Source organism: Bemisia tabaci, chromosome 3, assembly GCF_918797505.1.
Source record: "Bemisia tabaci chromosome 3, PGI_BMITA_v3".
NCBI classification, from domain to species: Eukaryota; Metazoa; Arthropoda; class Insecta; order Hemiptera; family Aleyrodidae; genus Bemisia; species Bemisia tabaci.
Window position 1 is genome coordinate 36,030,990 of NC_092795.1, and position 14,239 is coordinate 36,045,228.

The 14,239-nt window shown below is 42.3% G+C and overlaps 2 protein-coding genes across 3 annotated transcripts in view; one reads left to right on the top strand and one right to left on the bottom strand.

The window, feature by feature from the left end:
• Positions 1-14,239, bottom strand: part of MCU (mitochondrial calcium uniporter) — a 389,493-nt gene that overhangs the window by 123,686 nt on the left and 251,568 nt on the right. The window lies entirely within an intron of this gene.
• LOC109043394 (uncharacterized protein YkwD-like) lies at positions 631-12,846 on the top strand. Its single transcript, XM_019060586.2, has 3 exons — positions 631-779; positions 7,993-8,301; positions 12,481-12,846. Exons 2-3 carry the CDS (start codon positions 8,008-8,010, stop codon positions 12,844-12,846), a joined length of 660 nt encoding a protein of 219 aa, XP_018916131.2. The 5' UTR covers positions 631-779; positions 7,993-8,007.

Consider the following 14,239-nt stretch of genomic DNA (forward strand, 5'->3'; position numbering starts at 1 on the left):
GTACGGAGAAGCGTACAGTTATTATCCGAAACAGGATGTTCTCAAAGTGTTATAAATTTTGTTGTACAAATCAAATAAATATTTCGTGACAAAATTTGATTTCTAATTCATCACCATGCACTTTGCCTCTCGACACGTCAGAAGAAAGTACTCTAACCAAGGGTGACCTAGGGGTCAAACGTTGTTCTTTCCTGAGGAAGAAAAAAAATACAGTCGTGTACGTTCAAAATATCATACATCGATTGATTTGAAACGTTTCGATTTTTAAAATCATAAAATGGGTCTTTTTTTTCTTTGCTTTAAATATTACCTATGGAAAACTGAGTAAAAAAAATAGGTTTAATTTGTAAAAAAAATAAAATGTAAATACAAATTCAAAAGCTTTTTGTTTCCTATCAAGAACCGTTCGACGCTTAACAGGCAGCTTACCCAGCATGAGGGACCCTGGGAAACTGAGATCTCTTTTTTTACCTTTTTCCTTAAAAAGCTACTTCTTTTCCTTGTCCGTTGCGTACAAGAGTGTTAAAGTTGATTATTAAACTCAATCACCAACATGGGGATTTTGCTGCTGGTTTTCCCCTGACCTTGCCTCCTCAGCTGATTTGGATCCAATCAGTGGCCGTTTTAGCGAGACAAAGTGCAGTCGTGTCTATATATTCGGACGGATCCATTGGAGATATCTTGGTGTTGTTGAACAACGTTAGCGTACAGAACCGTGTCTACGTTTGTGGCTAGCTCACAAATCTGTTTTAAGAAAGTTTTCCGTTTTGCGACCACAGGTACGTGCTAAGTTATAAAGATTTTTTTTAAAAACTATTTTCATTTTCTCAAAATGAAAAACTAAAATAATTAGACCAGCTTTTGTCTACTTATATGATTTACGGAAGGAATATTGTTACAGAAATACTAGCTCTTTGTTTTCCTTCCTCGACATAGGGATTCGCTGCCTTCCATGTTACTTATGGTGAATGTCTCGCCTATGTCTTTATTGAGTGTTTTCATCATTAAAAATTACAATTTTAATAGTTTACTTAAAAACAAAGATATTTATGTTTCTTTTCTTTTAATAATCGGCCCGCGCCGCTGAACACTAAATTTAAAATTCTCGTAGAAATCACGTGCTGCTAATTGCCTATCTGTAAAACGTAGGCGCATCAAATGTCATAGAAAAACTGACAGAAATGCGAGCAACCAATGTAGAGCTTTTAAGCCCGATGCAATACCTCGCTCTGTTCGTCAGCATGACAATTTTTCATCACTCGTATGTAATTTACTGGACCGTTTTAGCTAAACGTTGATTTCTTTTAGTGTCCTTGCCAACTCATGAATTGAGATTTTTACCGTATGCGGTTGGGAAATTTTTCCTGTTTCCTCGTAAGAGCGCAAAAAACGTCGACGTCGTTTTATTTCCAGCTTGTCAAATTGTGAAAAAAAAAAAAAAAGCTCTTAAGGTTTCCAAATGCGGAGAGGGATGAAACGACGTCCATTTCTGGTTTGTAACAGAAACGATTTTCGAGCGCGAATTGAAACAGTCTACTCTGTGACGTTGCCATTTCGTACAACTCTTTCAATGATCAATCAAGGGTTGACACATTGCTTGGCGTTTTTGAGGGACAGCTATACGGATCAAAAACACCAAAGGCAAAGTTTTTTATAATAATTTATTTTCCCCGGAAAACAAAGAGATCTGATTATATATATATATATATATAAATATGTCGCTTTTATAGCGCTCTTTGGCGCTGTGCGACGCCTAATCGCTACAAAGCTCGGTCTTCCCACAGGTCATCAGGGAGTTGACAATCTCTTATCTCATTTAACACCCCCTGTCGCCAACCTCTCACTGGGCGTCCCCTACGTCGATCTACGAGATCTGATTATTTCTTGCTTTTAATTATTCCACTTTTCCATCATCAACTCCAAAGCGTTTTGCACTTGGTCCCTTTTCCTGATTTGGACTACATTTTGCGATTAAGAACAACATTTTCTAGCCCTTCCGTAAAAACACTTAAGGGCATAGGTAAACTGATGGCGCATACGTCGTTTCTAAACTGAGCCAGGAATTGTGGTTCTCACTGCAAAATGAAGTTCTGTATTCAGCCTGACTTTCACGGTTAGGAATACAGATAATACCTCCTTCAGTCAATTGAAAATTAAACTTTTGAAGCATAAATTGTTATTTATGAGAAAAAGAAATTGGTCTGTCCACACATGAGATACAGCTATTGGTGGATACACCTTCCTTCGGTATAATTACAAGAAAACCTCTACGCACATCCAAAAAGTCTGAAATCCGCTCTCAGACGTGCGATTTGCGTAGTTTGTAACATGCTTTTTTAAGATTTTTGCTTCCATGGGGCAATTACTGTACGTAGGCCACCGGCAACCAGATTTGCTCAGAAAAAAACGTCAAAATCATATATATATATATAAAAAGTCGCTTTATAACGCACTCTGGCGTTCTACGACACCCAAGCGCCACATATGCCTGTCTTCCCAGAGGTTATCGGGCAACTGACACCGCAACATCTCTTTGTCAACGCCCTGCCGCCAACCCTTTACGGGACGTCCCCGTCGCCTCTTCCTAGGTGGTACCCAATCCAAAACTTGTTTGGGCAACCTCTCCTCCGACATTCTTTGCACATGTCCATACCAGCATAACTGCCTGGACATGACGTCGTGCACGATATCTTTCTCAACCTTCATCACCTGGCGAATTCTCTCATTACGGACACGGTCCCGTCTCGAAATGCCGGCAGATCGCCGCCAAAAATCCATTTCAGTTGCCCTCAACATTTCTTGCGTTCTTTTCGTCAAAGGCCACACTTCACTACCATAGAGCACGATACTTTTAACGATGGCGTCATATATCCGGTGCTTGTTTGCCTTTGAGATGCTCTGATCCCAGAGCACCCCGTTCAGCATCGCGATGGCTCTCCTGCCCTGGATGATCCTGTCCTTAATTGCTCTATCCATCCTTCCATCCTGATCGAGCCAAACACCGAGATACTTATACTCGTCACACTCTTCGATGCGCCGTCCATCCTCAAGCTCTATGCTTTGCCGTTGATGCGCTGCTCCCACGACCAGCTTCTCTGTCTTGGACACACTAACGTCCATGCCCCATTTCCGATATTCTTCGACCAACTTCCGCGTCATGTAATCTGCATCTTCCTCATCTTGAGCTACAACGATCTGGTCATCGGCAAAGCATAGAGTATAAAGGGTCTGCCCATCAAGGAGTGGAACGCCCATTCCTGCAACCTTCTTTTTCCATTCCTCTAAAACGTGCTCTAGGTATACCTTAAATAGTGTTGGTGACAAACAACAGCCTTGTTTTAGCCCTTTTGTGACGAAAAAACCTCCGGACAACTCTCCACGACATTTAATTTTTGCTATCGTCCCGTTATAAAATGATTTAATTGCCCCCACAAGTCCTTTGCTAAAACCCCTTTTTTCCAAGGCTTCCCAAAGCTTCACTAACGGCACGCTGTCATAAGCTTTCTGAAGATCCACAAACACCAAGTGCAGCTCCTGGCTGACCGCCCTTTTCTTCTCGATGACCTGGGTAATGGTGAACAAATGGTCGACGGTAGACCTACCGGCTCTAAAACCAGCCTGTTCTTCGGCTTCCTGGCCGCTCCAAACCTCTTCGACCTTTGCCTTGAGAATTTTACCGTAGACCTTGCTCAAGGTTCCTGTGACCGATATACCTCTGTAGTTGTCGCAATCTTGCTTACTACCTTTCTTATGACTGGGAGTAATCCAAGATTCCTTCCAATCCTTTGGTATTTCGGAACCATGCAAACAGTCTTGCATAAGTTTCCTCAGATGTTCAAATAGTTTACCGGTACCACATTTTATCAACTCCGCCGGTATACCCCCAGGTCCAGGAGCTCTGCGAGTTTTCAACTCCCTCACAGCCTTCACTACATCTTGGAGCTGGATCTCCACGTTGGAATCTTCTTTAGTGCTTATGACTCCGCCTTGAAACTCGGGTCGCCTCTCCGTTAATAAATCTTTAAAATAGTCCTCCATCTTGTCAATTGGTATCGGAGATATGATGTCGCGCATTTTATTCCGTCGCAACCCTTTGATCACTTTCCAGCCTTCCGTACTTTTCCGGCCTCCAAGGTAGGTATTTATCTTCATGCAGCTTTCTTCCCAAGCCTCATTTTTCTTCCGAGTGATTACCCGACGGACTCTTGCTTGAACCTGTCTGTACATGATTTTATCATCCAACTTTTGGGAAGAGAGAAACTGATGATACCTATTCCTTTTCACATTTATTTCCTCCTCTACCTCCGCATCCCACCAGTACGGTTTTCTGTTATCATTTTTTTGATCAGAAACCCCCAGGGCCTCCGCTGCCGCCGAGTGAACGCAATTCTTAATGAATTCATACCGCTCTTCCGTACTGCCATCGCATGCATCTCCTAACTTTTCATCCAGGCGCTTTGCGTACAGAGCCTTGACACTCGGGTGCTTTAGGCTATCGATGTTGTACTGAACTTGATGTACGCGTTGTCGCTCCGGTTGTTGATTGTCGCCTTGATCGTTCTGCGACACACGAGCGGGAAAGGCTACATCCGCTCTGAGGAAATAGTGGTCACTACCGCAGGAGAGTCCTCTACATACCCTCACCTGCTGGATCTTCAGGTTTGTTACCTGTTTAACGAGCACGTAGTCAATGATGGATCTTAAGCCGCGGGTAGGTTGAACCCAAGTATATTTGTGAATATCCTTGTGTTGGTAGAACCCGTTCAATACTTTTAATTCCCTCTGCTCGCAAACGTCGATAATGCGGCTTCCGTTGTCGTTCACTGTAACTTCACCGAACGGGCCAACGATTTTACTGTTAACCCGGGATCCCGTTCTTCCATTTAGATCTCCCAACACAAGGACTTCTCTCCCAGGTCCTACCTTCACTACCTCCTCGTCCAGTTCTTCAAAAAACTGATCCTTAAGTGCGATGGTAGCATCATCATTGACCCCGTATACCCCCAAAACAGTGACTCTGTGACCGTGCATAGTTAGGTTCATCTTAATCATGCGAGCGTTGATGGCTTCCCAGTTCTTAATATTTTTTCGAAATTTTTTGCGGATCAGAATTGCGACACCCTGCTGTGCACGCTGATGTTTTGGCACTCCACTGTAGAATAAATCATAGTCCCCAAGGCTCTCTGATCCGTGGCCTTTTTTCTTCGTTTCCGTTATTACCGCCACGTCGACCCCGTTGTTCTTTATCTCCGATACCACTTCCGTCAGTTTCTTGGAAATGCCTTGCACATTCCAAGTACCAAAAGCGAGGGTCGTTTTCCGTAATCTAAGTCGAAGAGTCCGTTTGTTTCCATGGTTACCGAGGCATATGTTATTGGGTTTTTTGACATTGTACATTTTTTCCGAGGATCGGGGAGTCAGCCCGATGCCCCAACCCCCAACCTGGAGGACCAGGGTTTGATTTCGGAGTTACCTCTCCTAGACAGGTTGCTTTCACTACAGCTAAGAGCCCTGTCTACCCACCCCCTTTGAGGCAGGGGCTACCAGCTGGGGTCCGCAGGATTGCTAAACCTGTGACAGTACAGTCCCCCATACGGTTCAAAATCCTAAAAATCCTCAAAATCCTACGGTCAAAATCCTAATTTAAAAAAATAATCCCGCAAATTTTTTCTCGCATGATTTCAATTATTGTTTGCATTTTAGCAAACGATTGATTCCCTTCATGTTCTTCGGTTTTGCAAAAACGAGAGCTAGAAATCACACAAAAGAGAATTTCGTGACAGTTTGCGAGATGGTTTTTGAATGTATGTAGTTTTCTTGCGTCTCTCACTGAGCAAATCTAACAGTCGACGACTCAAGGAAAACCGCCCAGGCGCCCACGGTTGTGGTAAATTTGAAAGAGCGTGAAACAAACCGCGAAGATTGTGCCGTAAGGCGTAGATTTAAGACTTTTCATACGAGCCTATATCGTGATTTTCGTACCGTATGATCTGTAGAGAGCTAGTTTACTTGACTGTGCTTATGACGTGCGAGAGACCCATTCTATGACACTCAGACTTTCTTTCCTCTATTTCAAAAATACATAGGTTGTCCCAAAAGTACTGCACGTTTTTTTCTTATTGACGAACGGTAGTAGATATCAAAATGCGGTTTGTGTAATCTTAAAGACCGAGCAATTATCAATAAAACAAGACAAATCTGAGCTCTCTAAGTCAAAAAATGACCAAGTTACAGTGTTTTGAAAATGACTTGTAGAGGTGACTCCTCCAGGATTTTTAGCTTCTTTTCTGGAAAAAACAAAGATTTGATTGATCAAAAATTCTACAGAGAAATCGTCGCGATCAAATGAAGTTGGTAACATGATATCAGCCCGGACCTTGCTCCCTGCGATTTTTGGTTATTTCCTACGTTGAAAAAGGGCTTAAGAGTCAGGAAGTTTAACTCCATCAACGAGATGAAAAGAGCTGTTGAAACTTTCTTAAAGAACATTAGACAAGAAGAATTCGAAAAAACCATCTTTGAAGAATTGGGAAGAACGGTTGCGGCGCTGTGTGGCAAGTGATGGAGGGTATTTTGAGAAGGAAACTAGTGTCCAGTCATCCAGTGAAGAAGAGTAAATGCTAGTAATCTTGGTAAGATTCTGCAAAATTGATTTAATAAAACCACTTGAATCCTTAATTCTTTGTTTTTTTTTCCAGAAAAGAAGCTGAAAATCCCGTAGGGGTCCCCTCTACAAGTCATTTTCAAAACGCTGTAACTTGGTCATTTTTTTACTTAGAGAGCTCGGATTTGTCTTATTTCATCGGTAATTGGCCGGTCTTTAAGACTACACAAACCGCATTTTGATATCTACTACCGTTCGTCAATAAGAAAAAAACGTGCAGTACTTTTGAGACAACCTATGTATTGACTTCTTTTCTGATAAACTCAATCGGCACAATTGCTTAAAATATTAATGTTGTCGAAAACACAATCCTAATTAAAATTGAATAAAACATTCACAAATCTCTAGTAATTTTGATGTCATGTTGCTGAGACCTACAGTCTGTAAGGCTCAGCACTGGTACCTTCTGAACTGGCTCCATTTAATCTAAACTATTAGGGATCAGCACCAGGTTGTTCTTCCCGTTAATTTGGGCAAAAGTAGTTTTGGCGAGTGGATACAGCTGCCGTGCTAAGACAGAACGCCGTATGAACATTCAAGAGTTGCCAATTTTACTCTCAGAAAATACTCATTTGGGAGGAAAGTTGGGAATATTTTTTCTTGAAATTTTCAAACTTTCCAGGTCAAATTACAAACGAAGTCCTCTAGAAAATCGAAAGAGAAATATTCACAAATTTTCCTGGGAATATGCGATTTGTCGAAAGAAATTTGGCAACGCCCGATGGCTCATACGGCGTTCTTCCTCAGCACGGTAGACAAGTATTGTAGCTTTTAGGATTACCGGTTGGATAGACTCATCGGCGGACCCAGCAAGTTTTTTTTTTTTTTTTTTTTTTTTTTTTTTAAAAGAAATTTTATTTAAATATATCGTAACTACTACAAGTGTTTCTTGTATCTATCTACGTGGCTTAAAACTAAAACTTAACAAACTGCATTAATTTTATATGTTAACGTTAGATAATACTATGATTATCTAAAAGAACAGGAATTGTAAATTCTCTGCCTTCTTTCTTAAATGTATTATAACATAAAGGTTTTTAGTTTAATGGTTTTGCATTCTTCCTTTCACCCTCATTCACACTCCATTCACACTCCCAGCAAGTTGGCACCTTTCTTTTTCTCTATTTAAACCTATGGAAATGTATCGATTCTTGGAGGGGCCAGGCACCGCCAGGTGCTCCGACATGAATCGATTGTTTAACATAGGTTTAAGTGGATAAAATCCGGTGATGCCAAATTGCTGGATCCACCTCTGGATAGACTAGAAGAGGCATTGAAAACCCGAAGAAATCAATTAAAAATTGGATTTTCCTTTCCTCTATGAATAGGGTTTCTCTTAGCATATGCAAGGCCACGAGATGGTATCAAAGAAGAGCCGGTCGACATTCCTGCCGACGATTTTGATGGTCGTTGCGATCGTCTCTCTCCCCGCGATTTACGCTGCCACCACCTACACCATCGTCTCCGGCGACACGCTATGGAAGATCGCGCAGCGCAACAAGGTCACCCTCAACACGATCGTCGACGCCAACCCGCAGATCAACAACCCCAACGCCATCTACCCCGGCCAGAAGATCACCATCCCGGATAAAAACACCGTCCCGAGCTCCAGTCCTGCCGGAAGCATCGAGTCCCAGGTCAGTCATGCAATAATACCAGCATGCAGGGCCGTATTTACCAACTTGCCGCCCATGGGCCGCCTGTATTTTTCCGCCCCCTTCTAATTCGTTAAGTGAATGTGCCAGTGGGGGAGGGTGGGGTATGGGACGAGTTCACTCGTGTTGGGCACATTTTTGGTGAAAGCCCTGTCAACACTAACGAAAGTTCACGGAACTTTCCGCGAAAGTTAAGTTCCGTAAACCCATCCCTGTTTGGACAAGGCCTTCCATTCATAACAAACGAACGAAAAAATTATGAAAGAACAAACATAAATGCGGTTTGACAATTTTAACTTCTGCCGCTGCGCCGACCGCTCTGTGTTTGGCGCAATGCGTGAAGTATTCATGAAGTCTTGTGGGCGCTATGCGGTTCACGCCGACTGCTGCTGACCGCAGTGTGATTGACGCAATGCGTGAAGTATTCATGCAGTCTTGTAGGCGCTATGCGTTTCATGCCGACCGCCGCGCCAAAGGCTTCTCCTTTTCATTTCAGTCCTCGTTATTATTGCTCTCTGCGCCGCTCCTCGCAAGGTCAAATTGCGCGTTTGGTTTCTCTCTTAACTTGACTAATTAAAAGTGTTGTCTCTTGTATCGCCGAAAGATGACAACATTAAATGTTTAATATACTTTTACTCTCAGGAAATGAGAGATTTTGTCGCGATTTCTCGTTCGCAATTTATTTTCTGAATCCGATTTTTTCTTCTTTTTCTTTGATGCGTACATTCAAAAAGATTGCAAAATTTGCCGCCCCCTACATTTTGCCGCCATGGGCCGCGGCCCATGTGGCCATCCTCTTAATTCGGCCATGACAGCATGAGGTATCTGCGGGTAAAGTAAATCTATAGCAGAAGTGAGCGAACATCCAGGAATCGGACAAAGGTTCCTAAAAAAATGGTTGGACGAAAAGCGGTCTGCACTTAAATGCACATTTTTCTTGTTTCTTTCTAAGATTATCTATTAAGAAAGCCCTAAAGCATAGCTGCAGCAATAGTCCGAACGCGATAATGCACTTAACGCACATTTTCGTTGTTCCTTTCCAAAATTATTTAATTTGAAAACTTTTAGTAATGCTGCGATGGTTCGAATGTTCGATCGAATGCATTTCTTCGCATTCGGATGGTTTCACTTTTATTTCAGTGTTTTCAAAATACATGTTTTTGCGAGTAAACAACTGAAATGTGTGTCTAGAGCTGATGGATCTGTTTTTTGCACACTCACACAAAGAAAACTATCAACTTATAATTTTTGCAAAATGTTCGAAATGCTGTGATGATGTTCCTGATGTTTATAAAATGCTGGTCTGTTTCCACCTTTAAACTCGACGACTACCCGTTCTCGTTATGTTGGATTCCAGTGTCTACAGTTCCTTTCATTAAAATAACACTTATGGCATTGTTTGCATTCGTGCAAACCTGCTGGAAACGGTGCTCTATTTTTATTTATATTCCAGTACAAAACAGCGGTTTTTGTAGCCGTCAATAGTGGAAAAAATGCCGAAAAATGTGTATCGGCAGGGCCTCTGCTATTGTTTTAACTAGGTTACACGTTCCTACCTACGTAACTCGTCTACGTTAGCGTCACTCGCACGAGTGACAATGTTCATCACATGTCAGAGTGAACATGGCGATCGAGACGAGTGACAAAGGTATACCTGGAAAGTGACGTCGGTATACCCAGCCATAGCGATTTCGTGCATCGCCGTTTCCCGGAATCACAGTAAAATTTTCCATTTGGACGTATTTCTACCAAACAGACCTATGTGAAGGTGAGAAATATGGGGTGTGCTCGTTAGTTCTCTGGCCGTATAAGAGTGAATGAGAATTGGACGAATTTCTACCAAACGGAACTATGTGCATTAAGACATGAGCCCTGAGACCCATAAGGATATATGCATAACAAGGCTCACGTCATAATGCACATAGTTCCGTTTGATAGAAATACGTCCAATAATAAAGCGCCAGTGACGTCAGCGGCAATGAAAAAGCGGGGGAGCATCGGGGGATCGTCCTCGGGGCGCTTTAACTCATGAGCCCTGTCCACAACGCTCTCTTGCCATGCCCGCGGCTCATGAGTTCCGCATTCAGTTGGCACATAGGTCTGTTTGATAGAATGTAAAATCCCGCTTTTCCAATTCTTCAAAAGGAATCACGCCCACTTTTACATTGCTTCTTATGCAGCTTTCTGGAGCACACCCCATATTTCTCACCTCCACATAGGTCTGTTTGGTAGAAATACGTCCATTTTAACAAAACGATGGAATGGAAACGGGGGTTCGGGGTTCTCCTTGAGAATGAATACATAGAGATGTCTCAAACATGTGATAGAGGGGAAATAACAAGTGGACGTATTTCTACGAAACAGACCTATGTGAAGGTGAGAAATATGGGGTGTGCTCGTTAGTTCTCTGGCCGTAAGAGTGAATTAGAATAATAAAGCGCCAGTGACGTCAGTGGCAACGAACGAGGGTAAGCTCGAGGGCGCGGCAGCGGGGACATCGTCGTCGGAGCACTTTAACTCATGAGCCCTGTCCACAACGCTCTCTTGCCATGCCCGCGGCTCATGACTCCCGCATTCAGTTGGCACATAGGTCTGTTTGATAGAATAAAAAATCCCGCTCTTCCAATTCTTCAAAAGGAATCACGCCCACTTTCACATTGCTTCTTATGCAGCTTCGACGAGCACACCCCATATTTCTCACATCCACATAGGTCTGTTTGGTAGAAATACGTCCAAGTAACAGTATTGGTAACCACCAGGGCTAGGAAAGCGTAGCTGCTCAACTAGCATAAATGATGAAACTGACTTCTTGACAACTTTTACCATCCGCGACCAAGATTGCCGCAGAATTTAGAGAATGAAATTCCCTGACATTTCCCTGATTTCCCTGACACATTTTGGTGAAATCCCTTGACAATTGAAGATATGCCAGATTGTTAAAAATACATAATCAGAAGTAATTATCAGGCAAATTTGTTGTTCGAAACGCCGAACTCGTTCTGGAAAGCAAATGAAGATGACGTAACAATATTTCCCTGACATTTTCGTCTTTTTTCCTGACATTTCTAGGTTTTCCCTAACTTTTCAGAATCCACTGACATTTCCCGGTTTTCCCTGACTTTTAAGATTCCCTGACATTTCCGGGTATTCCCTGACCGTGGCAACCCTGCGCGACGACAAGCCACTGACAAGTGCACATAAACAAACACAAGAACTGCATTTTCATTGAGATTTTGCTTCAAAATTGTGACTTTCTTCTATTTGTGTGTGTTTGAGTGCATCTTGCATACTCTAGCCCCTGAAAAATATGAAATATATCACAGCCACGTAAAATTTTATGAAATATTTCACTGAAATTTCCAATCTTTCATTTCTTTCTTACGCTTCATGCCACTCTGGACGTCTTCCTCGGCTTTTCTCAGGTGGTACCCAATCCAAAACTGGTTTGGGAAACCTCTCCTCCGACACTCTTCGCACATGCCCTCATACCAAAAACTGCCTTGACATGACGTCGTGCACGATATCATTGTGAACTTCAGCTATCAGAATTAAATAAATTAAGATAAGCGGATGTTTTTATACATAATGGACCACTCGACAAGGTACGAATTTAAGCAATCTGAAACATGTTTCTTTACCAAAATTTCACGATAAACACGATTCACACGACGAAAATTACTAAATCCAACTCTTAACAAAGATATTAACGTTTTTATAACAAATTGGTTCCGAGGAATTTGAACTGCCCGTTCACAAGAAACTCAATGCTCTACGTAAGTCAAATCGCGCACAACAACGGTTTCAGCAAGCTTCTCAATTGAGCAGTGTTCATTTCCCTCCATGTATTGCTAAAACTATAAGCAATTTGCTATAGCTGAGCCAAAGCGTCAAGATCGAGGTTGCCGGATTTTTAGATCGCAGAGACTGTCATGATAAAGTTTAGCGCGCGATGTGAATCACGTAGAGCATTGAGTTTTTCATGAGCGGATGGTTTGAATTCACGCACTAAGAATCATTAAATATCTTCGTGAGGTTTGATTTCGGTACTTTCCGTTGTGCGCATCGTGTTCTACATAAAATTTTGGTTAAGAAACATGAATCAGAATGCTGAAATTCGTACCTTGTCTGTTGGTCCATTACGACTTTTCATTGCTGTTGTAGGTGGTGACACTGGTGAACGAGGAACGAGCGAAACACGGGCGGAGTCCTCTGAGGGAGTTGCGGGAGCTGTCGAAGCTGGCGCGGACCAAATCGGCGGACATGAGGGACAGAGGGTACTTCGACCACACGTCGCCCAGGCTCGGGAGCGCGTCCAAGATGATGAAGGACGCCGGGCTGAAGGCCTGGGCGTCCGGCGAGAACATCGCCGCCGGCCAGACCACCGCACAGACCGTCATGAACTCCTGGATGAACAGCCAGGGCCACCGCGAGAACATCCTCTCGCCCGACTTCAAGGAGATCGGCGTCGGCTTCGCCAAGGGAGGCTCCTGGGGCTACTACTGGACTCAGATGTTCATCAAACGCTGAACCGGGATTTGGACGGTGATATGTCTAATGGTCCATCTCTATTGGTCTTAGCGACTTGCTGGCTGTATGCAGTGATGATAAAACGAGGGTTGAAGAAAAATCATGCGCTCATTAAGTTGGTTTGCCTACATATCCACTGGAAAAAAAAAAACACATTGGATCTAGAGTCCAGACTCTTGAAAACATTGACAAGAAAAAGGACTCTTGATTCAATTAGATTTAAGCTTAAATCAAAAGGAAATCCGCTCAAATTAAGAGGCTTGGTTCGTGGTTTAAGCTTAAATCTGATCGAATCAAGAGTATTTTTTCTTCTCGATGTTTTTATGAGTCTGGGCTGGAGATTCAATGTGTTTTTTTTTTTGTTTTTTGTTTTCCCAGTGTACTGAGACAAATGTGTGTGTTCCCGGTCACTTCGCTTCGGATCCTACGGGAAGTTAGAAACCAATTAACCCAAAGTTTCAATTTATATTGACACACAGTGCTATGGCAAACATGGGAAAGCCCGGAATCAAACGAAGGGCTATAGTATTACTTTGGGCGAATCTTAATGAGCAGATGTTAGGCAAATCTCTGTTCATATTTCTCTCCACGCACGGTTCGAATCTGATGGCATTTATGTCTAAACTTTTCCGAGAAATGAAAAGGGGGGGGGGAGGACATGTGAAAGTGTTATGCTTGCCAAAACTTGGGCAGGATATTTCTCAGGGAGACGCTGCGCAGAGATTTTCTTTGTACAGGTCTCCAGTTAGGAAGAATTCGACTGATTGCAAAAAAAAATGAAAAATTTGGATTTTCTTACAACACAAGTAGCAAATCAACGTTAATAATAAAGATTTATTTAATTAAGAATGGTCCGGTGAGAATAGTTCCTAACAGACGTTTGATCAACATGATTGTACTTTCCGCAATTCCGCCACGGAATGTCCTTCCATAGGTACTCGTATTTTTGGTGCACCAGTTTACCACGCAAGTGCTCAACTCTGAACATTGAAGACAGGAATAAGAACACACCGAGATATGATAAAGAGTTTAGGAGGCTAAAGAAGACTCAGGATACTTATGCAGTTGTTGCTGAAATCATTCATTTTTATTTTGAACGTCTTCTTCAGCAAGAAGCGCAAGATACTTTGGATAGTCACGGTCAGCAAGGAGGGAACTCATGTGAAAAAGAACACCGGAAAAAAATGAGCACGCGAAATTTTTTTTTTTTTTTTTTTTTTTTTATAGAAATCAATATTTATTAGGTTATTTACAAGTTGAAACTATGGGAGACAGGCCATAGCTCGAAGGCCTGTAAATACATTCTGAAAAGAAACCTATATGATTAATTTACATTTTTTGAATAATTTCACCCCTTTAGAATTATGTTCCCTTTGTAGAGTTACATACTATT

What these genes read in the sequence shown, in the direction of transcription:
- LOC109043394 (XM_019060586.2), top strand. Translation starts at nt 8,008, where the DNA reads ATGCAAGGCCACGAGATGGTATCAAAGAAGAGCCGGTCGACATTCCTG. An exon ending in CCGGAAGCATCGAGTCCCAG is followed by an intron (nt 8,302 to 12,480) that starts GTCAGTCATGCA and finishes TTGCTGTTGTAG; the next exon opens with GTGGTGACACTGGTGAACGA.